Here is a 24,740-nt window from a genome sequence, read left to right as displayed (position 1 = left end):
ATCATCGGCTTAATTTCTGAGAATCCCGCGAGACTAAGCATACAAGCGGAGATTGGAGCGTTTGATAATGGTGAGTAGTAAATGAGGCCAATTGGCCAAGTTAAATATTGAAATTTGCATCTGCGAGCGTGGCAAAAGCGCGGTTTGAAAGGGACCTAGGGAAAAATGCGCCGCGCCGACCCACCGAATAGATATCGCTTCCTGATCGATAGCGACGACCGCTTGCGTCGCGACGGCAGAGCGTCGGCGTCTGCGTCGATCGTAGGCCGGCCTAGACGCGGCGGCTGTAGCTCCGCACTGACCACAACGAACAGTTTATCGAAATAAGCGCCGACGGCAGCATGAGCCCCCGCGTCCTCCTGCCAGCCCCCAATCTGTCATCTCGCTACTGTTGAGAGTGAAAATGTGCGAGCCCGAGCCGAGATCGCCAGCCCGCTGGCCAACTGCGTGACCGCTCGCGAACACACGCACGTCACCTGGTGGTGGCGCTCCCCTGGGGGGCCATGCGCGTCTAGAGGACCCACTTTCGGAACGGTCCAGCACCAGCGAACATTCCGCCGCACAGCATGGCCTCGGTCGCCGCTTGGCTGCCCTTCGCGCGGGCGGCGGCCATCGGCTGGGTGCCCATCGCCACGCACCCGCTGCCTCCGCCACCCGTGCCCAAGGACCGCCGCAAGACCGACGACGAGAAGCTGCTCATCAACGTGTCGGGACGGCGCTTCGAGACCTGGAGGAACACGCTAGAGAAGTACCCGGACACGCTGCTCGGTTCCAACGAGCGCGAGTTCTTCTACGACGAGGACGTCAAGGAGTACTTCTTCGACCGCGACCCTGACATCTTCCGCCACATCCTCAACTACTACCGCACCGGCAAGCTGCACTACCCCAAACACGAATGCCTCACCAGCTACGATGAGGAACTCGCGTTCTTCGGCATCTTGCCGGATGTCATCGGTGACTGTTGTTACGAGGACTACCGCGATCGGAAGCGCGAAAACGCGGAAAGACTGATGGACGACAAGCTTTCGGAGAACGGCGACCAGCACTTGCAACAGCTCACCAACATCCGGCAGAAGATGTGGCGGGCTTTCGAGAACCCTCACACGTCCACTGCCGCTCTCGTATTCTACTACGTGACCGGCTTCTTCATTGCCGTTTCTGTTATGGCCAACGTGGTCGAGACGGTGCCATGTGGTAGCCGACCTGGAGGTGCAGGTTCTCTGCCTTGTGGCGAGCGCTACAAGATCGTCTTCTTCTGCCTCGACACGGCCTGCGTTATGATCTTCACGGCCGAATATCTGCTTCGGATGTTCGCTGCTCCTAACCGATACAAGTTTGTTCGTTCGGTCATGAGCATCATCGATGTCGTTGCCATTTTACCGTACTATATAGGCCTGGGTATCACTGACAACGACGATGTGTCTGGAGCTTTCGTCACGTTGAGGGTGTTCAGGGTATTCCGAATCTTCAAATTCTCACGTCACTCGCAGGGTCTTCGGATCTTGGGCTATACGCTTAAATCGTGCGCTTCCGAGCTGGGTTTCCTCGTATTTTCTCTAGCGATGGCTATCATCATTTTTGCCACAGTCATGTTCTACGCTGAAAAGAATGAGGGCAAGACGTTCACATCTATCCCAGCAGCCTTCTGGTACACCATCGTCACAATGACAACGTTAGGGTAAGTCACTCCACATCATTATTTGTTTTAAATTAAGTAATATAAGATTTTGTTTATAATATTTCATGTCACAACAGTTAAAAGATATTTAATTTATAATTAGCAAAACAATCTTGCCCAGCGGCAAGCAGAAAAATAATGGTGGAAGTGAAAACACAAAGGATATTGTCTGATGACCTTTTAAATCAAAAGAAAACTTCTCAACATAAAGGTTTACAAACATATTTTATTAACATTAAGCCTACAGGTTTAATATTAACCTTTGTAATCGCACATGATACTTTCAAACAAAAACCGAAACAATTTTGCCTAGGACATACCTTTGTGGTAATTGAGGTGGAATAACGCTGTCAAAAAAAAATCATCCCTGTAGTAGCAAAAGATACGTTTAAAGAACTTTTTTGAGGCGAACGATACCAAAGAGCTCCTCAGAAAAAAAAGAAACAGAAAAGTAGAAAAGATTATTAAATATTTAAAAGATAAATGTAGTATTTTTTAACATATCTATCCAAGTTCCTAATTGATTACTGGCGTTTAGCTTTAAGCTATTCATTACACTGTCACTACCATGATAATGTTAGGGCAAGTTCTCTATTGTATAATTTATGAGAACGTGAAGTAATGCCTTGAAAACACGACATATAACAATTTAATTTACAACGAAGACTTTACTTTTTGCTTTGAGAAATTTTTTTGGATTAACCGAAACTGAAAAGAGCTGTCATAGAAAGCCTCAAGCAAAAAATGTGAGAATATTTTCTAAACGGGGGTTGTTATGTCCCCATTTCCTAAATCTACATAAAATGTCCTACAAACTTTGAAATTTTCAGAAATTGATTTCGATATCAACTTTTTTGTAAGATTTCTGAAAACACCGTTTCAAAAAAAGCGCATTTACAAATATTATTGTTTGTTTTACTTACCGCCATTACTCGCTGACGAGTATTTGACACGCATCAGAAGATGGGTCACGCAAGGCGTTTTCTTTCATGAGCTTTTCTGTGACTGAAAAGCCCGATACGTGATGTTATCTGTCTACCGCACTCCAGATTCAAAAATCTCATTGCTTTGTTGCCTCTTGCCTGTAAAACATGCAGTAAAACGTTTGATAATGTGACACAAAACGAAGGATATAAAACCATTTAAAAATAAACCGTATAAATTAGAAATGGGGCATAATATTTCATGCTTTTTTATACCTCTTTAGATGCGAAATCGATACGAGCCATTTATTAAGTCCTCATTTAAATATTAAACGAGACAGAATATACGAAAGCCCAATTTAAACATTTCCAGCAGCCCACAAAGGGATAAAGGGCTACCCAATCTAGGTCCCTTTTTCGTGTAAGCTTGTTAAAGGCAGATGTGAATTATCAAAAAGTTTTTACGCCGAGCAGAAAATAAGCAAAGGTCGAGCTACCAGAGTAGAATTGAAAAAAAACTGGCCTTTTAGGATGAAAAAAAAAATGATCCCCGAAGGCAGGAAAATATAACGAGGCAAATTACGAATTGCCACTTTGCAAAATTGTACCTTTTTATTGAATTTTTAATGCCCGAAACGTTTCAATTAGCAAGCAATTCTATTATTAAAAGTTCAACTGTAATTTTCCTTAAGGATAATTACACTTATAATTACATCCTTTATCAAAGATGGCAACTCTAGTAATTTGACTCGATCAATTAATATTTCTCATTAAAGAACTAATTAAAGAGTGTTTCAAAAGGAATGCAGTTATCTTCAAATTTAGTTTAATATTATATTATATTAAAAATCTACCAACAAAAATCGTTCAGAAACTACGGTTCCAAAAATCAATTTTCTCACAAAATGGAAGCACTTAAGCCTCTTAACGCTTACATTTTCTAATTCTACATAAAATTTCCTCTTAATTCATGAATTTTCAGAATTTTCTGTCTATGTTTACTATGATTTCACGAACTCTGAAAATGGATTAACAAAAGGCCAAAAATCGCCAATTTTTCGACTTTTTCTCATACATTTTCTTCATGTCACCGATTTTGATAAAACTGGTGTTATTTACTAATTAAAAAGCGTAGAATAAGAAAATATAGGCCACTGTAGTCTTACGAGACCAGTAATGGATGTAGGAGACGTTTTAACCATCATCAAAAATAGCTCAAAACAAGGGTCCAAAAAAATAATTTTCTCACAAAACCAAAATATCTACGTCATTAAAGGTGTATATATTTTGCATCTACATAAAATTTCCTACAAATAATGATATTTTCATAATTTTAAAACTATGTTTACTATGATTCTAAGAGCTTTGAAAATGAGTAAAAAATATAGTTTTTTTTTCGACTTTTTTCCATATATCGATTTTGTTAAAACTGCTATTATTTACTAACTAAAAGGCGTAAGAAAATATAGGCCATTTTCTCACAAATGTAGGTCAATTATTAACCATCATAAAATATGGTTAAGAAACAAGAACTCAAAAAATCTATTTTAACACAAAACCAAAGCATTTAAGCTTTTTAATGCTTACATTTTCGAAATCTCTATAAAATTTACTATAACAGCCGAATCTTTCATAATTTTACGTCTATTGTTACGATTTATTTAAAGACAATCAACAATTCAAAATAATGAAATGCTTAATTTTTAAAACACTTTTTACGATCTTGAAATTTATGCTCCCAAAAATAAAACACCCATTTTTGTCTCATTTAAGCTCTAAATTATTAATATCTTGAGGCTTTCTTAATTCATTTTTCAATAAAAAAAAAACGTTTTTATGACTAAAATTTAGATAATTATATCATTCAAAATTTTGACTTGCTTTTGCCTTAAATAAAAACAGCTTTTTTGAAAGTATTTTTAAAGAATTTATCCATTAAAAAGGTGACGATTTTATATATCCCAATGACTAAAAAGTGTTTTAAACATATCCACTAGAATATATCTAATTGTTTAGTTACGTACGCCAGTTGTCGGAATGTTTATCAACACAGATCACCACAAATCTGAAACAAGCTGATCCGAACTAAACAAATATTTGGCTCAAGTTCCCGCAACACGATAGATGCGTTCTCAAAAAAATATGTGTTCAGATTCCTGTGAAACTACAAGTTTCGTTTGTTTTTTTCCTGCTAATAATATCATTAGTACTATTGTTTTGTTTTATCTAAATGAATAATGAATGACGCCAAATAAGGTAACTTTTATTTTGTTTTTCGATTTTTTTAAAGACAGTACATATTTCCGATATTATAGTAACCTTTCAAAGCTAGACAAACATATAAAGTTTCTTTATTATAGGTCAGAGGCAACTGAAATTTACAGGAGGTAATATATAAAATTTTATGAAATTTCAGGATATTTTGATAGATTCAGATATTAAAGGTTCTTAAATTTATCGTATAACAAAAATAATAAAAACAGCCTTAAAGCACTGAAACTATACTTTATACTGAATTAAAAAATACGGGGTGGTTCAAACTGTATTCCGGAAACTTCGGCAGCATATTCTGCAGATAAAGATAAGTAAAAAAGTTCGTATAAATGTATGTCCTAAAATGCTTAGTTTCCAACGATTTTACTCGACATAAAAATATCTAAATAAAAATTATACTAACGTACTTACAAGCTTAAGAGATTCACAAAAGGTTCCTCTGCAAAATACATACAGGAAAAATACTTCACTATCACTTTTTCCAAGAAAAAAATCGTAAATTACTGGAAATTCAACGAAAATTGAATAAATAGGAAGCCATTGTTACACAACTGTCATTCTGATATCGACACCATAGATCAAAAATGTAGAAGCGGGGCTAAAGCTATATATACACTATTTTTAATTTATTAAGCACGGTTCGCATTGGAACTTATTTCACTAAAAATTTGCATTTTCAATGCTTTATGGCTTAATATCGTACGTAAGTTTATTTATTAAGCTAAAAAATTATTAAATAAAAGCATATAAAATATACAAGACCAAAAAATGGAGAAAAAAAAACAAATATTTATTAATAAATAGATAATAACCATAGAGCACTAGAGTCGCATGAATTTTTCTCATTAATATAATAAAATATGGATTAATAATTTAGGTATTGTTCTTATTTTGGTGTCACATTGATATTATAAAAATAGATTTTTGTTTATAGTTTCGGAGATACAGGGTGTAGAAATTTCGTTTTTATTTCGATTTTTTCCAAATAATTTCTGAAGTAACGTCAATATTTGGATGAAAATTGGTGCCTAGGGGTTTTCTGATATGGGAAATTTGATTTCGATGTCAATATAACTCTTATTTCTAGGTGGCGCCACCTACATATGTTTTAACTGTTTTGAAGAGTAATAACTTTTCGTCCGTACCTGTATAAAACTACTGAGCGAAAAAATATGCATTTTCGTGATTTTTTACGTAAAAAATATCTCTTTGTAAAAATCGCTACGAGCAACCGTTCTCAAGATATTTAGAATGGAAATCGTAGTAGATTTGACTGAAATGATAAATTTGGAAACATATTTTTTAAATTAATCATAAATTTTTCTTCGAGAAAATGATAAAACTGTTTCTGCCGAACTTTTGGCACCGAAACATGTCAAATTTATAATTTGTCTGATAGCTATTTAGTCAACCTGTTTAATTTCAATGACGACATGTATTGATAATTTCAATTCCAAATATCTCGAAAACCATTACTCGTAGCGATTTTTACCAAGAGACCTTTTTTACGTAAAAAATGTCGTAAATGTATATTTTCTACTCAGTAGTTTTATACAGGTACGGACGAAAAGTAATTAATCTTGAAATCAATTAAAAAATATAGGTAGCGCCCTCTACAAGTAGGAGTATATATCAAAATCAAATTTCTCATGTCAAAAAACTCCCAGTCACCAAATTTCATCCAAATATTAACGTTACTTAAGAAATTATTTGGAAAAATCGAAATAAAAATTAAACTTCTACACCCTGTATTTCCGAAACTAAGCATTTTAGGACATACATTTATACGAACTTTTTTACGTATTTTTATCTGCAGAATATGCTGCCGAAATTTCCGGAATACAGTTCGGACCACCCTGTATGAGTCAAGCTTTAAATATACTGGATAATATTTTTTTATAAATATCTTGGTATTAAAAAATACATTAGACAAGCCTACGTATAGAGCAGTGAAAAGTGGATAAGCTGTCGGGAACCCTTTCATGATATTAAAAATAGACTAAAAATCGCTAAAAATTGCAGTAAAACTAATATTTAGGTAAAGTGAGCATTTGAAGAAATATGGCTCATTTTTTAGGTAAACACCGAACACTCCAAATATTTGGATTAGGCCAAAAGGTAAAGCAAAATTTTCTGTTTGATTTAAAGGATGCAAAATCTACATAATTTTATTTTCTATACGTAAACATGTTAGTTTCATATCAATAAGTTTTGTTTCTAAAAGCCGCAGGCGTATTCGAGTTGAAGTTGACAGTGTCATTGACAGTTTAATTTAATAATAGCAACAGGAAACCTAAAATAATGAAAATCCAGTTTAATTCCAGGTTTAATTTGTAAAAAGTAAGCGAGAAATAAACCTGGAAGAATTGAATTATTTTCTATTTTCCTGCTAAAATATTGGCTACGTGCAGGAAATTAATTTTTAATGAGAAAAACGGAGACCGTCTGTCTCTTTACCGCCCAGCTTCTTAAATTATTACTCGGTGGAGTAATTTTACGACATCGTGCAGTTTTTTTCAGTCTTTCGGGTCAATGAGCAATCTCTGAGATTGGTATTTACAATGGTAACAGTTTTATTTTAAGGGTGAAAATGCTTGAAGCTACTAGACGCTGCTATTGAATGCATCTGACATCTTCGTACATATGCATTATATGCATTAAATTAACAAAGCCTGTCTTGAAATTGTGCCACCGAGTAAATGGCTCATAGAATCTATTGAAATCAAGCAAATGAAAACTGAAGAGCACTGTTTTGAATTAAAATTAATTAAACATATGTACATACAAAAAAAGACCGGGTGTGTCTCAAAAGTGGTTCACCCCTATAACTTTTTTATTTTTTCAGATAAAAAAACGAGGTTTGGTATGTTATTATATATACATAAATTAGGATTGATTGACGTACTCAATTGTTTTCGGTCACTTCCTGTAAATCACTACAACTTTTGATTTTTAAATGACACCCTCCGTATATTTCTACTTTATTCGACAGAAAACGACACTCTGAATAGAGTGACATATCATATGTCAACTTTTGTCAGTTTCTCATATGGTTTATTTGAAATTGTAACATGGGCTCATAACGACAATTTGACTCGAAATACAAAGTGTGTGGTACCAAATAATTCGGAAAAAAATGCTTTTTCCAAATATGCTAATGAGCCACCCTCGTTCCATTTGAAAAAATTGAGATATGGTTAAAAATACGATTTGGGCATCTTTTAACCGGCCAGTACAAGACACTAAAAACATTAGACGATCAAATATATGTTTCCAAGGCTTCTTGATTAAAAATTAGTGTTTTTAACACAGCCGCATCATATGTCATTCTATCCAGAATGTCATTTTCTATCGAATAAAGTAAAAAAATACTGAGGGTGCAATTTAAAAATCAAAAGTTGTAGGCATTTCCGGTGAAACAGGAAGTGACCGAAAAGAATTGAATATGTCAATCAATCCTAATTTATGTCATATACTAACATACCAAACCTCGTTTTTTTATCTGGAAAAATAAAAAAGTTATAGGGGTGAGCCACTTTCGAGACGCACCCGGTATATAGAAAAGTCTTTGGGTATAATTAATTTAACGAACTAATTGAGTGATCTGTCTGGATGACACATACAATCCATGAGAATTGTCCTCGTTTGTCAATATTGACAGAAAATCGTGATTAATTATCCCATATACCGCGTTTTTCAAACGTTTATTTAGTTTTGTGTTTTTTGTGTGTACATAAAACCGAACTCTATTTGTACTGCTGGCGTAATTGTAGGCATTAGTAGAGTGATTGTGGCACTCTTGTGATTTTCCCTAAACACATAATAACAATAGAGCATTATGTTAGAGTCGCATGAATTTTTCTCATTAATATAATAAAAATATGGATTAATAATTTAGTTATTGTTCTTGGTGCCGCAGTGATAAAAATAGACTTTTGTAGCAGTGTAACGAACGAATAATAGAAGAATTATTGTAATAATGTAAAAAACACTAATGTCGGTATTTTTCGATTAAGTATATAGTATTTTTTAGATATTAAGGAAAAATTGACCTGCTTTTCATTCAAAATAAAACACTAATTTTACCACAATACACCAAAACACTTTACTTTTGCACTGGATGCGCGTTTCGCTATCTATGTTAGCATCATCAGCAAAAACTTTTCTTTAAACTGCTGTTATTTACTAACTAAACGGTGTAAAATAAGAAAATATAGACCACTGTATAGTTTTACGAGACCAGTAATGGATGTAGGAGATGTTTTAACCATCATCAAAAATACTTCAAAACAAGGGTCGAAAAAAATATTTTTTTTTTTACAAAACAATTCTATCTAAGCCTTCAAAGGTGTATAGATTCTGAATCTACATCGAATTTCCTACAAATCCCGTTACTGTCCTAGTTTTATCACTCTTTTCTATGATTATAAGCAACTTGAAAAATTCATACTGCTGGATTTTCACGGTTTTTCAATACATATAGTTATAAAATTGGCGATTTTGGACATCTTAATAAAAAAGGGTAGTAGAATAAAAAAATATGTTCATTTTTGGCCTTACGAATGCGGTTCTAGATGTAAGCGAATTTATAACATCATCAAAAATTGTTCAGAAACAAGGGTTCGAAAAATCAATTTTCTCACAAAATCAAAGCATTTAAGTTATTAATAGTTTATATACTCTAAAAGTACATAACATTTCCTAAAAATCCTGAAATATTCATAATTTTATTACTATGTTTACTATGTTTCTAAGCAACTGAAAACTTCTTAAAAATTATTAAATGCTCCAACGATTTTACTCGACATAAAAATATCTAAATAAAAATTATACTAACGTACTTACAAGCTTAAGAGATTCACAAAAGGTTCCTCTGCAAAATACATACAGGAAAAATACTTCACTATCACTTTTTCCAAGAAAAAAATCGTAAATTACTGGAAATTCAACGAAAATTGAATAAATAGGAAGCCATTGTTACACAACTGTCATTCTGATATCGACACCATAGATCAAAAATGTAGAAGCGGGGCTAAAGCTGTATATACACTATTTTTAATTTATTAAGCACGGTTCGCATTGGAACTTACTTCACTAAAAATTTGCATTTTCAATGCTTTATTGCTTAATATCGTACGTAAGTTTATTTATTAAGCTAAAAAATTATTAAATAAAAGCATATAAATATACGAGACCAAAACATGGAGAAAAAAAACAAATATTTATTAATAAATAGATAATAACCATAGAGCACTAGAGTCGCATAAATTTTTCTCATTAATATAATAAAATATGGATTAATAATTTAGGTATTGTTCTTATTTTGGTGTCACATTGATATTATAAAAATAGATTTTTGTAGCAGTGAAACGAGAAAATGATACAATAAGAGTAATAGTGTAAAAAAACTAATGCTCGTATTTTTCGATTAAGTATATATAGGTATAGTGCTTTCTAGATATTAAAGATAAATTGACTTGCTTTTTCTTTAGTTATTGTTCAAATTAGTCAAGTTGGACGATCGATTATAGTAAAGTTCCAGTCAAGTAATTTTACAACATTTTTAATCTTCTTGGCTATTTTTCTTTCATTTAAACTAACAGCTTTGTAATTATGTTCATTCTATTTATAAGATCTTTGAAAATGAGTAAAAATTAGCCAAAAATGAGCATTTTCTACAACTTTTTACTATATCTATATACATATCAACACAGTGACAGTAACGTACATATGTAGAAGATGTTTTAAACCTTCATCAAAAGCAAGGGCCCAAAAAATTAATTTCAACAATTTCGATAAAAATTACTAAATTTTTTGAGTCAGTGGCTTACGACAGTAGTACTCTACAAATCCACTAAAACTAATAAGCAGAAAATTACATAATGGACTTGATCTTAAAATAACTTAGAAGTGGTTTTGCAAATAAAACGTAAATTTATAAATAAATATTGTCGATGCATGATACCCCGATTGCTTTTAAAATATTTTCAACATCCAAATTAAACTCCTATTAATATTTAGAAGAAAAATCTGGCGTTAAACCGTGAAGCTTTAATGATTGACTCCAAAATAAACTACTTCACAAGAAAAAACAAAATCTAGTTCAAAAATAGATTGGAGGAAACTGAGACAGTGGCTATAAAAAAAAGTAAGCGCATAACATGCAATCTGCGAAATAAAAGAAGGCCAAATAATAATTAAACAGCTAATTATTTCAGGCCTGTCTATTTTTAAACTGATATCAGTTATAATACGACCGGCATAAATAGTCCTCCAAAAATAAATTCCAGTTGTTCGCATGATTCAAAAATACCATTACAAGTTTATTAGATAAATAGGTGAAAACTTTGCTCGTTCGAGATATTACATCTACTCACGTCATTGCACACTATAAACTATAGTTCTTCTCACGTATTTTTGTCAAATATGTCGTTTTTCGAATGTTACAAAAGAAAATGTTTTACAACATTCCTGAAGGCGTGTCTATAGATTTTTATCGAATTTTAAAGTACACTTTCCTCTATAATTAAGGTACCGTAAAATGGGGTGAATAGAAACAGTTTCGTAGGCTATTAGCGATATACCGGTTGATAAAAATGTGGTATTATGTTCCCGAATATTTTAAAACATGGGTCTTTGTTTGTTCTTTGCGTATACATATAATTTGATTTTTGAAAAATATGCATATAAATATTAAATAAAAATAACTTTTGTGTTCTATTCACCTGCTATTCGGGAGAATAGAAACACACATTATGTTAAGGTTTTTATCTATTCTATTTCCAACAAGGTGATTAGAAACAGTAAATTATTACATATTTAAGTAGGTTTAACAATAATTAACAATACATATAATATAACAATTTATATGTACCGGCTTATGTATTACTTTAAAAATAAATATTTTATTTATAAAGTTTTCGCGTCATACAAAATAGGTGATAAATCGATCTCACATTTATTGATCAGCTGATTGACAGAAACAGTCCTGCCACAGATAAAAATATAGTTTTTACATTTTATTGTGTATTACCAATGATAGAAAAATTAGATATGTCGACTCTTTTTAATTTGAATATTTTTAATCGTGATTTGATTTTTTTCAGAAATTTTGTTTCTATTCACCCCTATGTTTCTATTCACCCCATTTTACGGTACATCGATAAAATATTCAGTACGGTTGTATTTCTATTCTCAATAGTCGCTTTGCCTTGGCTAAAAGCTATGATTTAGCTGAATTTTCAGCGCAATTTTATCCAATAAAAGTTTGATTACTCGACTCGTTTTAAAACCTATATAAAAGCCAGCATGTAAACGTAAATTTGGATTTTCATTACTCATAAAATAACTGTTATTTTATTTCTACATTTTAGACCAAAATATACAGTGTAATAATTTTTACTCCATGCACAAAATATGTACAGGGTGTCCCAAGCTGAGTGTGCATTAAATGAAATGTTTCTAGAGAACTTGTTTTGCAACGTGAGCTTTCGATTAAAAATATTTTCAATGTGGCGGCACTTCCGGAAATACCGGAAGTTGACACCAATTTTCTTATTTTAATGGGGGCACCCACTCGCGAAAATCGACAACTATGAAACTATGATCCCTTCCCCGACACAAGCGGTACATTGTGAGACAGGAAATTTTAGAGAGAAACGAGCCCTATAACATAGGATACAACATTTTAATGAACAGCGCGTTCCATAAAACCAATAAAATGAAAAATAAGCGAAATAATATACATGTACTGATTTCTCTCGAAAATCGACAACTATGAAGCTATGAACCCATCCCGAACACAAACGGTACATTGTGAGACAGGAAATTTTAGAGAGAAACGAGCCCTATAACATATGATACAACATTTTAATGAACAGCGCGTTCCATAAAATCAATAAAATGAAAAATAAGCGAAATAATATACATGTACTGATTTCTTTCGAAAATCGACAACTATGAAACTATGATCCCTTCCCCGACACAAGCGGTACATTGTGAGACAGGAAATTGTAGAGAGAAACAAGCCCTATAACATAGGATACGACATTTTAATGAACAGTGCTTTCCATAATATCACAATAAAATGAAAAAATATACGAAATACTATACATGTACTGATTTCTTTCTGGAAAATCGACAACTATGAAATCCGCACAACCTGTCCCGGACACAAACGGTACATTGTGAGACAGGAAATTGTAAAGGATAAACGTTTCATAATATATAGGGATACAACATTTTAATGAACTTTCCATAAAATTAATAAAATGAAAATATATGAAATAATACACATGTACTGATTTCTTTCGAAAATCGACAACTATGAAACTATGAACCCTTCCCGGACACAAACAGTACATTGTGAGACAGGAAATTGTAGAGAGAAACAAGCCCTATAACATAGGATACAACATTTTAATGAACAGTGCTTTCCATAAAATCAATAAAATGAAAAATATACGAAATAATATACTTGTACTGATTTCTTTCGAAAATCGACAACTATGAAACTATGAACCCTTCCCGGACACAAACGGTACATTGTGAGATAGAAAATTGTAGAGAGAAACAAGCCCTATAACATAGGATACAACATTTTAATGAAAAGTGCTTTCCATAAAATCAATAAAATGAAAAATATACCAAATAATACACATGTACTGACTTCTTTCGAAAATCGACAACTATGAAACTATGATCCCTTCCCCGACACAAGCGGTACATTGTGAGACAGGAAATTGTAGAGAGAAACAAGCCCTATAACATAGGATACAACATTTTAATGAACAGTGCTTTCCATAAAATCACTAAAATGAAAAATATGCGAAATAATATACATGTACTGATTTCTTTCGAAAATCGACAACTATGAAACTATGAACCCTTCTCGGACACAGACGGTACATTGTGAGACAGGAAATTGTAGAGAGAAACAATAAGCCCTATAAGATAGGATACAACATTTTAATGAACAGTGCTTTCCATAAAATCAATAAAATGAAAAATATATTTTTTACTACATAGTTAAATCCTCTGTAAAATTTTATGAATTTTGATATTAAACGCTCTATACCTAACATTAACCGTTTTTGAGAAAAAATATTTAAAATTTTTGGACGAAAAAAACTGCCTGTCAAAAAAATATGTATTGCCTAAACTTCAAATTTAGTGATTACCACAGCCACTGTGACAAAAAGAAAAGACATATGGCTATCTATTTCAAAAATTAAATTGTTCGAATGTCATATTATATAAAAATGGCCGCAGCTGTCATGGAATTGAGCGATAAAGAAATTATCACAAATATTTTTTTTTCAAATGGAAACCCACTTTTTTTATTTCACTAGTGAGATCATTAAATCATTAGATCACTAAAAAACTCATTAGATCACTAAAGAGCGAAAATACGAGATATATTTTTATATTACAGATACAGATTACAGATACAGTGTTTTTAGCAAGTTTAAAACTTATGATGCTCCAAACTGAAACAAATAATGGTAAAACCACACGCAATAACGCTTGACTCTTATTCTGAATAGAGCAATAAAAACCGATGTTGAGCTACCAATGAAACAGGAAATCGAATATCGAGTTACACACTATAGTTTCACCGATAGAAAACTGTGTAAAACTGCAAAAAGAGCACGAATTCTCCAATAAAAGTTTTTTTTTAACAAATTTACTATTTTTACTAGTACAATCTAGAATAATGATGCATGTCAAATTTATTTTTGAAAACGATACACCGCATCACCTTGAACGAAAAATTACAAACAGAGGTTTATTTGATTTCGAAGAAGGCAATAAAATTTAATTTTATTGACGCAAGTGAAACTTTAAACATTTTCTTTCTTTGTAATCTAAAAAAAACTCTAAAATATTCCCTCAAACTGCCAGAATATCTACACGAATTTGACCTTCATTTAAGATAGAAAAATACTGATTATGATGTGCTAAATGATATTTTAATTATATCTTGCCAATATTTTCCAGTTCTCGGTTCAGACTTGACAGACAGCTGTAACTCAAAATTATATACGGCTATTGCTAACTACAAGATATATTTCGTTTTGAAATAAATGATACAAGTTTTGTATCGCTTATTTTAAACAGTTATTTTGATCAATAAGATCATCAAATTTAAGTAAAATTATTTTGGACATATTTGAAAAACGGTAAAGAGAAAATTTGTTTCTTTTATCGAGATCTACCAGCCCTGAAAATATTTGTACTTATTTAAGACTCACCCTGTATAATTCACTTCACTTCGGAAACATCTTGTAGATATGGTAATACAGAGTATAATAATAACTGGGAAAAACATGGTATAAATTATTTTGTCAACCAAAAACTGTCACCGAAAGTCACATCGTTTGAGCACAAATTCAGTGACTTATTTAAATTTATATTTGCATATTCATAACACTTGTTTGCTCAAAAGGCTATTATTAGAACCTTTCCAGACTTCTTGTTAAGGAAACAACCTTAAACGAAATTAAATATAACACACAAGCACAACGCGAAAAGCGTTAAATTTACTTTTTGGACAAAAATGTTGATAAGTAGTCTATCATCATCAATAATTTAAACACGGGTTTTAAAATAATTGGAAATACCACAAGATCCTCTAAATCTATCAGCAACTAACAATGTATTTTAGCCTTATACTTGAACTCATATAAAAATGAAGCAAGATAAACCGTAAAGCACACCTATAAATTTCATTGAACTACTGTATTGAATGGATTTATGAGAAATATAAATATATTAATAGACTCAAGAACAGGCTATTAATATAATATAACGTAACAACAATAGTCATATTTTATTACAGGTAATCAATGAATTCTTCGGATAAAATCCTACATAAATTCTTAGACAAAATCAATATGGTCCACCCTGTAGTCCAGATAGTCTAGTCACTTGAGGATCTAAAAAAAGTTATCTTATATTTATAGAAAATGCTTATCATATGTCGGAAAATTGTGAAAAAAAATGTTCAAAGTAAAATAAAAGGGATTTTCTCTAATCTAATAAAAATATAATAAATTCCAAAGCTTCTTACAAGAATTAAGTAATACATAGACCATCTTGCTTTATCTTCTCAGGATATAAGACTCCCTAATCTCGTAGATTTAAATATTAAACTACGCTATGAAGATTTAGGGATTTTAGTTCTCCCCGTATTAGATTTCTGAAGACAAATAACTTTATAATTTGTCTTAAGTTGTTCTCTTGTATTATTCACGAAACAATTCCAACAAGACGGTTTATTTCTATTATTTCGCCACGGAAAATGTTGTGAATGGAAATGAAAATGTAAAATACCGATGGTTTATTAAAGATTTAAGTTCACAAAATGTTTTCGGCTATGCCTAGTGTAAATTATTAATTAGACGCGATCCTTTTACGCTCCTAAAAGATAATTAATTAATTTAGCTTAACGAAACGTTTAATATTGTTAAGTTTAAACAGAAAAGCAGCTTTATATTTTATCTAAAAGGTGTGAAAAAGCTGTAAAAGCTAAGTTGAACTTTACAACTGAGTCTTGAACTGTACAGCTTATCTATTAGTTTTATAATAGTTGTTTAAAAGCTGTAGAGGTTAATAAAGGTATATTAGTGGTTTATAAAAGTTTTTCAAGGACTCCAATAAATCTATCCTAATATATAAAATCCTTAAGTGACTGACATACTGATTAATCACGATCCTGCTCAAACCACACAACGTAAGAAGCTCAATTTTGGCATACAGGTTGATTCTAGGGTGTAGAGGTTCGATAAGAAGGGATTTTTCGAAATTCCAGTTCTAAGAGGGTGAAACCACCCCTCAAATATTACAATATTTTTTATTTAAAAAACGGTCAAGTTTCCGAAAAAACGCTTAAACACGTATATTTTATTATGTTTTTTACATATTTCAAGATTTTTAAAAATGTATACATGGTGTTTCAAAAAATCTGGTCATTGATTAATCACGATCCTGCTTAAAGCGCTTGACGTAAAAAAGCTGATTTTTGGAGAACAGATTGACTTTAGGGTGTAGAGGTGTAGATAAGAAGGGATTTTCTAAACTCGAATTCTAAGGGGTGAAACTACCCCTCAAATATTAAAATATTTTTTATTTAAAACCTGTGAGTTTTCGGAAAAACTCTTAAACACGTATGTTTTTATTTTGTTGTTTTACATATTTTAAGATTTTTTTATAAATTTATATAGGGTGTTTCAAAAATACGGCCATTGAGTAATCACGATTCTGCTTAAACTACTTGACGTTTAAAGCTGATTTTTGGCAAACCGATTGACTGTGGTGTGTAGAGGTTCAATAAGGAGGGGTTTCTCGAATCTCAAATTCCAAGAGGGTAAAAACGTCCCTCAAATATTACAATATTTGTTATTTAAAAAACGGTTAGTCTATTGGGAAAACGCTTGGACAAGCATAATTTATTTTGTTTTTTTACATATTTTGAAATGTTTTAAAAAATCATACAGGGTGTTCCAAAATGTTGGGTAATTTCTTAACCATGATTCTGAATTAAACTGCTTGACGTAAAAGCTTATTTTTGGCAAACCGGTTTTCGAAAGTCAAATTCCAACGAGATGAAACTACCCTCAAATATTACCAAGTTATATAATAATATCGTCATATTGTTTTTCTCATGCTGACATAAATGTTAAATAAAAATAACATTTGTGTTTCTATTCACCTGCTATTCGGGAGAATAGAAACACACATTATGTTAAGGTTTTTATCTATTCTATTTCCAACAAGGTGATTAGAAACAGTAAATTATTACATATTTAAGTAGGTTTAACAATAATTAACAATACATATAATATAACAATTTATATGTACCGGCTTATGTATTACTTTAAAAATAAATATTTTATTTATAAAGTTTTCGCGCCATACAAAATAGGTGATAAATCGATCTCACATTTATTGATCAGCTGATTGACAGAAACAGTGCTGCCACAGATAAAAATATAGTTTTTACGTTTTATTGTGTATTACCAATGATAGAAAAATTAGATATGTGACTCTTTTTACTTTGAATATTTTTTAATCGTGATTTGATTTGTATGTTAATGGAAATTCTTGCTTTGCTTTATCATCACCATTACAAATGATTAATTCGACGCGAACGAAGTCGCTGGTACACGCTAGTTCTATATAAAATGACTAATTATGATCAAAATAACAAATTTCTATTACAGTTATGGTGACATGGTACCAGCCACTATAGCGGGAAAGATAGTTGGAGGGGTGTGTTCGCTTAGCGGGGTACTTGTCATAGCCCTGCCTGTACCTGTCATCGTGTCAAACTTCAGTAGAATATACCACCAAAATCAACGGGCAGATAAACGAAAAGCACAAAGGGTAAGTGTATTCGGTAGACTAAACTTCCAGCCATAAAAAATTGCCAAAAAAAGCTATCCAATAAAACTTTTACAATTGTTTATTGCTTTTCGTCTGCTAATTTTATCACTGCTCCATTCTAAGCTCAAAACAATCGATCTACTTGTGTTTTGGCTCGGATCCACATAGCCAAGGCCTTCTGGATAAACAAAACACCGCTCACTTTTGTCTATAATTTAGAACACAATAGAAAACAAATACGTAACTTGTTCATTCAGAACGGTCTGAGATATTTTTAACTATTCTAGGATCTGTTGTTTGTTAAGTGTTCCAACACACACGTCGATATTTTTTCTATTAAAAATCTTTTATTCTTCTTGCATGTATTCATGTCCAATTACCATTAAAAATCGGGTTCTTCTTACAGAAAGCACGACTAGCGCGTATTCGCATAGCCAAAGCTTCTTCAGGAGCAGCTTTTGTTAGTAAAAAGAAAGCAGCTGAAGCGCGTTTGGCAGCTCAAGAGTCTGGTATCGAGCTAGATGACAGCTACAGGGAAGAAGACATCTTCGAATTGCAGCACCATCATTTACTGCGCTGCCTGGAAAAGACTACAGACCGAGAATTTGTCGAGCTCGAGGTATGTATTCGAAATGAGGTCAATATAATCATCCTAGAGGATCAAACCGAAATTTCAGGTACCTTACAATGGACATCCGAAGAGGCCAGGGTCGCCATCACCTCTGGCCAGTCCAGCTCACTCTGCGGTGTCCATTGGACTCCTCCAGTCATGTTGCGGCAGGTGTTGTCCAAGAAGGTATCAACAAACGTGCGGGAAGTACATGCCAGCGGCTTCGACAGCCCAAGCCAATCAAACCGGTAGCGGTATGGACGGAACCTACCTTGTAGAAGCGTCTTTCTAGACATATCACCAACTTTACTTGCCTTTAAATACCTTTGACATATTCTAAGCAACATAAAGCTGTACAGGGTGTCCCACTTTAGTTGAAACCATACGGTATCTCCGTTATTAGTAAAGATAGGATGCGGTTTGCACAAACCTGTCCATTTTTTTGTTAAACGGAAGGCGCTGTTAACAAAATTTTTATAGCTCTCTTCGTTTCTCTTTGTGAAAATTTTGCAATTTGGGATAGCCCCCGTATCTTCGTTATTGTGAAAGGTATCGAGAAGATGAAAACTGAATATTGTTTGTTAAAAACTTTTTACGTAGAATACAGTGGTGTAGTCTGTTTTTCTACGAAAAGAATATTTTTGAAGATAGTTCAAAGATAGCTTGAAGACCCTGTAGCTCAGAAACAAAGAGGGCTATAAAAATTTTGTTGACAGCATCTTCTGTTTGACAAAAAAGTGGGACAGGTTTGTGCAAACCGTATCCTCCTATCTTTACTAATAACGGAGATACCGCGTGATTTCAACTAAAATGGGACACCCTGTACTGTTTTAAAGGCTCATCATCGACATGGTGGTTCATATTCTTCCAAATATATTATATATAAATATATACATAAAAGAAAATGTTAGCGTAATAATTCCTACTAACATTAGTGTCCTAAAACTTTGTTCTCGTTGATACTTTTGCTACCTACTGTATAAATTGTGTAGAAATTCTACGTTGTAATATAGTTCTCTCACACATTACACATAGGAAGTAGTTAGTATATCTCGGTCGGAAACAAACAGTGAAAATTATTACTCTTGTTAATATCCGCTCGTACACATTCTCGAAACTGAAGATATTTTTCAACGCCCTGTATAGATAATAATGTATAAAATATAAGCACAGAACTTATCAAAGATAATCTGTGGTATAGATATATTATAATGTCTAAAACTACCCAAAATAAGTGTTTCTTTGTGTCCGCTGACTAAAATTAACTGGAACTTTTATATCTAATAAAATCTAAATGTTCGATCTATATGTCAAAATATCTGTATTAAACAAAAATATCATCGTCATAAGAAGCCTAATAAGGAGCTGCTTAGCACAATGGATATTACCAAAGTTTACTAATTTCTTTGCTTGTCAACAGACATACATTAAAAATTGTTGAATTAATAATAGAAAGAATTTAATAAAGCTTTCGAATAGCTCATAATTTGAAGGTGGTTATAGATAGAATTGACTTAGACCATATTTTTAGTAAGCTATTTGTAAATATGGATAAACTGTTATCTGTATATTTCTTTTGACTGATGGAGATTTTCATTTTGAATGAAAGGGTTGTATGAATTAACTCAGCAAACACGTTGGCTTGAAAAATACTCTAAATTATGTTTCTCATAATTCACTTAGTCAGTAAACTTAGCTTTCAGTAATGACTGAGTCTTTTTTCTTTACTCAAATTTACGTAAAATTTTGATTATGAAATATTTTTCTGAATATGATTTTTAAATTAAAAGATGCCATATTTTCATACGCACACCTGTATTTTTTATTTAAAATATTTCTTGAGAATATCCTGAAATCCATCTCAATGATTTCCCAGTAGAATCAAATATGATTGAAACATGTCCAAAGAAAAAGAAAACAACAGAAATCTCAAAAAAAAACATAATATATTTCTAGGCTCTGTTTTATATAAAAGTTGTCGTTCTTTTTAAAAAAAATACTAAATTAATAATTAATTTAAAATCAATATTTATTATAAACATACCGAAAGGGATTATTTTCTTAAGCCCAAACCAGAAATATTTTTAAAGCAATATTTAAGCACAAATTATTCCAGCTCAGGCATTATGCAACAAGTTCAATTATTATTACTTAACCATAATTGTATTTTATTTAAAATATTTTGCTCTCTGGTACAAAGTATTATAAATTATATAAAATTAATTTAAACTTCTGCTGAAAAATCAGAATTAAATTATTTTATTCCTTTAAGATTACTGAGTATCCGAATAGTTTATAATCGTTCTCTGGTGGCACTCGTTAAATCAGGACAGGTTTCAGATTAATGTCATTTTTATTTTATAATTCAGCAAAAAAATTATGTCAGCTATATACAGGGTGAGTCTTAGAGAAGTGCAAATATTTTTAGGGCTGGTAGATCGATAAAAGAAACATATTTTCTCTTTACCGGTTTTCAAATAAAATCCAAAATAACCCAGATATTTTACTTTAAAAATTTAAAAAAATGATTTTCGAACAAAACTTTGAGAACCACTGGATTTCCTTTCTTATAAATTTAATCTACTAGCCATGGGCGCCGGAAGAATGAAATTTAGGGGGGGGCAAGGTAAAAATGAATAAAAAATTGACATTTTTGGTAATTATTGGGAAAACTGGAAATCGTCCGATTTTCACCAAAATTGGTATACACCCTATTTTGAAGTCGTAGATTACGTATCTGAATCTTTCCGTTTTTCTTGGCGGTCTCTTACCGTTTTTCAGAAAAACGGAAAATAATTTCAATATCGAATTTTTCTTAATTTCTCATATTTTTAAGGTTTTCTAGCACATATTTTGTTAGGTATTCAATAATCAATAATGTTTTTGCTATTTTCTGTTACTTTTTTAACCAATTCTATGCGTAATAGAGGAAAATTTGCTAAAATAAATTTGTAAACAATCTGAAAATGTTAGATTATAGCTTTTTTCGAGTTCTTGTTATTACCGATTCTGAACCGTCCAAGAACTCTGCAGCGCATGCGCAAATGAAATAATGTCTTCATATTTCCTTCTGCGCATACGGTCTGCGTCTTTTCAGCTTTTCAGCCAAATACTTTATCTGTGTACTTTATCTATGGCTAAATATCAACTAAAAAATCATGAAATATCATAGTGCTTTTATAAACATTTAATATTGTTGCTATTTTGGGCTCTATATAATCCAAAATGAGCACTTATAAACGGTCATCGTATTCATCAAAAGGTGGAAAGTTCAATAACAATGTAAGGGATATACTTTTGTCCCCCACAGACAAACCAGAGGCAGTTGCTGATATTAAAGATTTTTCAAATGTGCCCATCATAAAACAAGTCGAGAATGCAAGATCGCTACCAAAATACACCTCACGTAAGCTAATAAATAATAGTATTTGATAGTTGCTATCAGAAATTATTCTAGTTTTGTGCCGAGGAGACAGAACAATAGCTATGGATGATTTGGATCTATTACAACAAGATTTGGAGAAACTAATGTGTATCAACGCTTCACGTACAAAATTCTTTCTAGGGGAATATACGAGAACAAATCAGAAAGAACCAAATAATGCTAAAAAAGGCCGTCACAAGGTTTGATACTTCAACTTATTCTTTTGTATATTAACCTAATGAACTTCATTTAATTTTATTCAGACATCGCTGAAAAGGAAACGTACAGATATTAAAGGGACAGATCGTAGTGATGGTGGACATGTCTTGAAAAAGGACCCTTCAAGGTTTTACAATGAAACTGTTTATCAGGAAATACCAAAGATTTCAACTCCAAAAAGCTACAACTCCGACAAATTTTGGGCATCTCTTGAGCCCTATTGTGCACCTATTAATAAAGATGATATAGCAGTAAGTATACCTAATATGCTTGAGGTCTAATATTTTAGAAACGTTCAACATAGTTTTTAGATACTTTAATACAAGAGCTTTCCAAGGAAATTGATAGGAAAATACCTGAAATTGGTGAACATTATGCTACTTCTTGGTCAGAAGAAACTATTATTGATGAGCAAAACTCTGGGAAGTTTCCTTCAAAAAAGACGGCAAGCATTGATTTTAAGAAAAATGATTTATTCAGGTATTTTTTTTATTAGTTGTTCAAATAGCATTAGAGAGATAAAATATTAATTTTTAGTCTTGTGGAATCATTTGGCAAGCAGTTTTGTCAAAAATTAGCGTGTGAAAACCCAGCACTGAACGTGTTTAAAAAAAGTACAGAAAATGGTAACAGACTTGACAAATTAAAAGGTAAAAAGACCTCATTTCTGCTTATGCATGTGCATAACCAGGGTTGGGTATGTAGAAAATTTTACATTTTCTACTGTATTTTCTACACGTAGAAAATTAATTCTACGCCTCGTTACCCAACCCTGCGCATACCTATATTACATTCCCTTCTTGCAGAACTGGATTTATCAAAGTTAAAGCATAATAATGTTCAAAAAGTGGGAGCTTGTCTGGAAAAACGGTTATTAAAGAATTTAATTGAACATGGGATATTGCGAGAAGATGAAATCAGCAAGGTAGGAGGGAATCAAAAATTTATATATTCAGACTGTTTCAATTATTTTTGCAGGATTCGCCTGAAGATGAAATTCTAACAGAAATTCAAGCATGTGAAAAGGAACTAATTGCTGTAAATGAATATAACACAGAAGAATTAAACAAAATGAAAGCTGCTGTTATGAATGATGTTCACTGTAATCAGCTTAAAGACGATCTTGACAAAATTGACAAAGAAGTAGCTATTTACCGCCTTAATAAACTTATATTTTATAAAGTAATGTATATTTTAGGTGTTAGATTTATATAATAACATAATGGTTACGAGGAAGAAGGCTCTGCAAGAAGAGGGTAAACACTACGACAAGATCTTCTCCCAAAGCTCTGTAAATGAATTCGAAAGAAAAGCCAATGCGTTGTTAAGGCAACAGCATGTGTTAAACCGAGAGATTAACAGTAGTAGAGACATGGCGATGCTTTACTGATGGTTAAATTCAATATAATTGGGTTCTGAAAGTGTATCACCATAGAGAGATACATTTAGGAACCTAATTATATTGAAAGATTCAAAAAAGATTTGTAAATTTAGTAGTACTGAACTCTTTATTTTTATTTTATCTCCCCTTTATTTTTATATTTATACTTTTTACGCAGTATATCTTTTATTTCATATTTACAGTATTGTTCAGGAGAAAAAGTAGTTAAAATGATATATTTTATAATGACTACGTTATTAATTTTTTCGCTGTAACCAAGATACAAAAAGCACCTTTATTATTTTTACTTTATTAAACTTTACACAAAACTCCACCCATTGATTATGTATACCTATATTTAATGTAAATATATTTTCAACGTTTGTTTTCATAATATAATATCATAACTGTTATTAGATTTAGGGGAATATATCAAATTATATAAGCAGAAATATGTAGTTGAAGTTAGTAAAATGAAATTGTAATAAATATTCAAATGTTTAAATAGTTATTTATAATAATACATTTGAACACTTTATCATTAAATTTGTATCAAAATATAATAAAGTTATATACAATTAAGGTTTCTTTATTGGTAATTGTGATAAGAATTCGATAGAAACGATAATTTATAAACGTATCATTTGTTTATATATGTATTACAATGGCTATAATTTTTAAACCAAAAAAGGTATAAAAAAAATATACCTATATATATATACCTATTAGCATTTAAAAGAAATAAAATAATTAGAAAACTAAAAAATGAATTTTATTATAATTATTATTAAAAAAATAATTTTATTAATTTTCCAGGCGCATTCGCCATTTTCTTGAAGAACGGA

The 24,740-nt window shown here is 32.0% G+C and overlaps 2 protein-coding genes across 2 annotated transcripts; both read left to right on the top strand.

The window, feature by feature from the left end:
• The first annotated feature begins 243 nt into the window (after positions 1-243).
• LOC115887153 (potassium voltage-gated channel protein Shal) lies at positions 244-19,443 on the top strand. Its single transcript, XM_030906498.1, has 4 exons — positions 244-1,678; positions 18,099-18,261; positions 18,668-18,880; positions 18,939-19,443. Exons 1-4 carry the CDS (start codon positions 567-569, stop codon positions 19,161-19,163), a joined length of 1,713 nt encoding a protein of 570 aa, XP_030762358.1. The 5' UTR covers positions 244-566; the 3' UTR covers positions 19,164-19,443.
• A 2,516-nt stretch (positions 19,444-21,959) lies between these two features.
• On the top strand, positions 21,960-24,397 carry LOC115887152 (transcriptional adapter 3-B). Its single transcript, XM_030906497.1, has 8 exons — positions 21,960-22,277; positions 22,329-22,495; positions 22,559-22,765; positions 22,819-22,994; positions 23,052-23,164; positions 23,321-23,439; positions 23,493-23,657; positions 23,713-24,397. Exons 1-8 carry the CDS (start codon positions 22,097-22,099, stop codon positions 23,902-23,904), a joined length of 1,320 nt encoding a protein of 439 aa, XP_030762357.1. The 5' UTR covers positions 21,960-22,096; the 3' UTR covers positions 23,905-24,397.
• The last annotated feature ends 343 nt before the right edge of the window (positions 24,398-24,740 follow it).

This window comes from Sitophilus oryzae, unplaced genomic scaffold (genome assembly GCF_002938485.1).
Source record: "Sitophilus oryzae breed Bouriz unplaced genomic scaffold, Soryzae_2.0 scaffold_552_pilon_pilon, whole genome shotgun sequence".
NCBI lineage: Eukaryota > Metazoa > Arthropoda > Insecta > Coleoptera > Curculionidae > Sitophilus > Sitophilus oryzae.
Note: the sequence above shows the minus strand (reverse complement) of the source record. Positions and strands in the feature narration are given on the sequence as shown.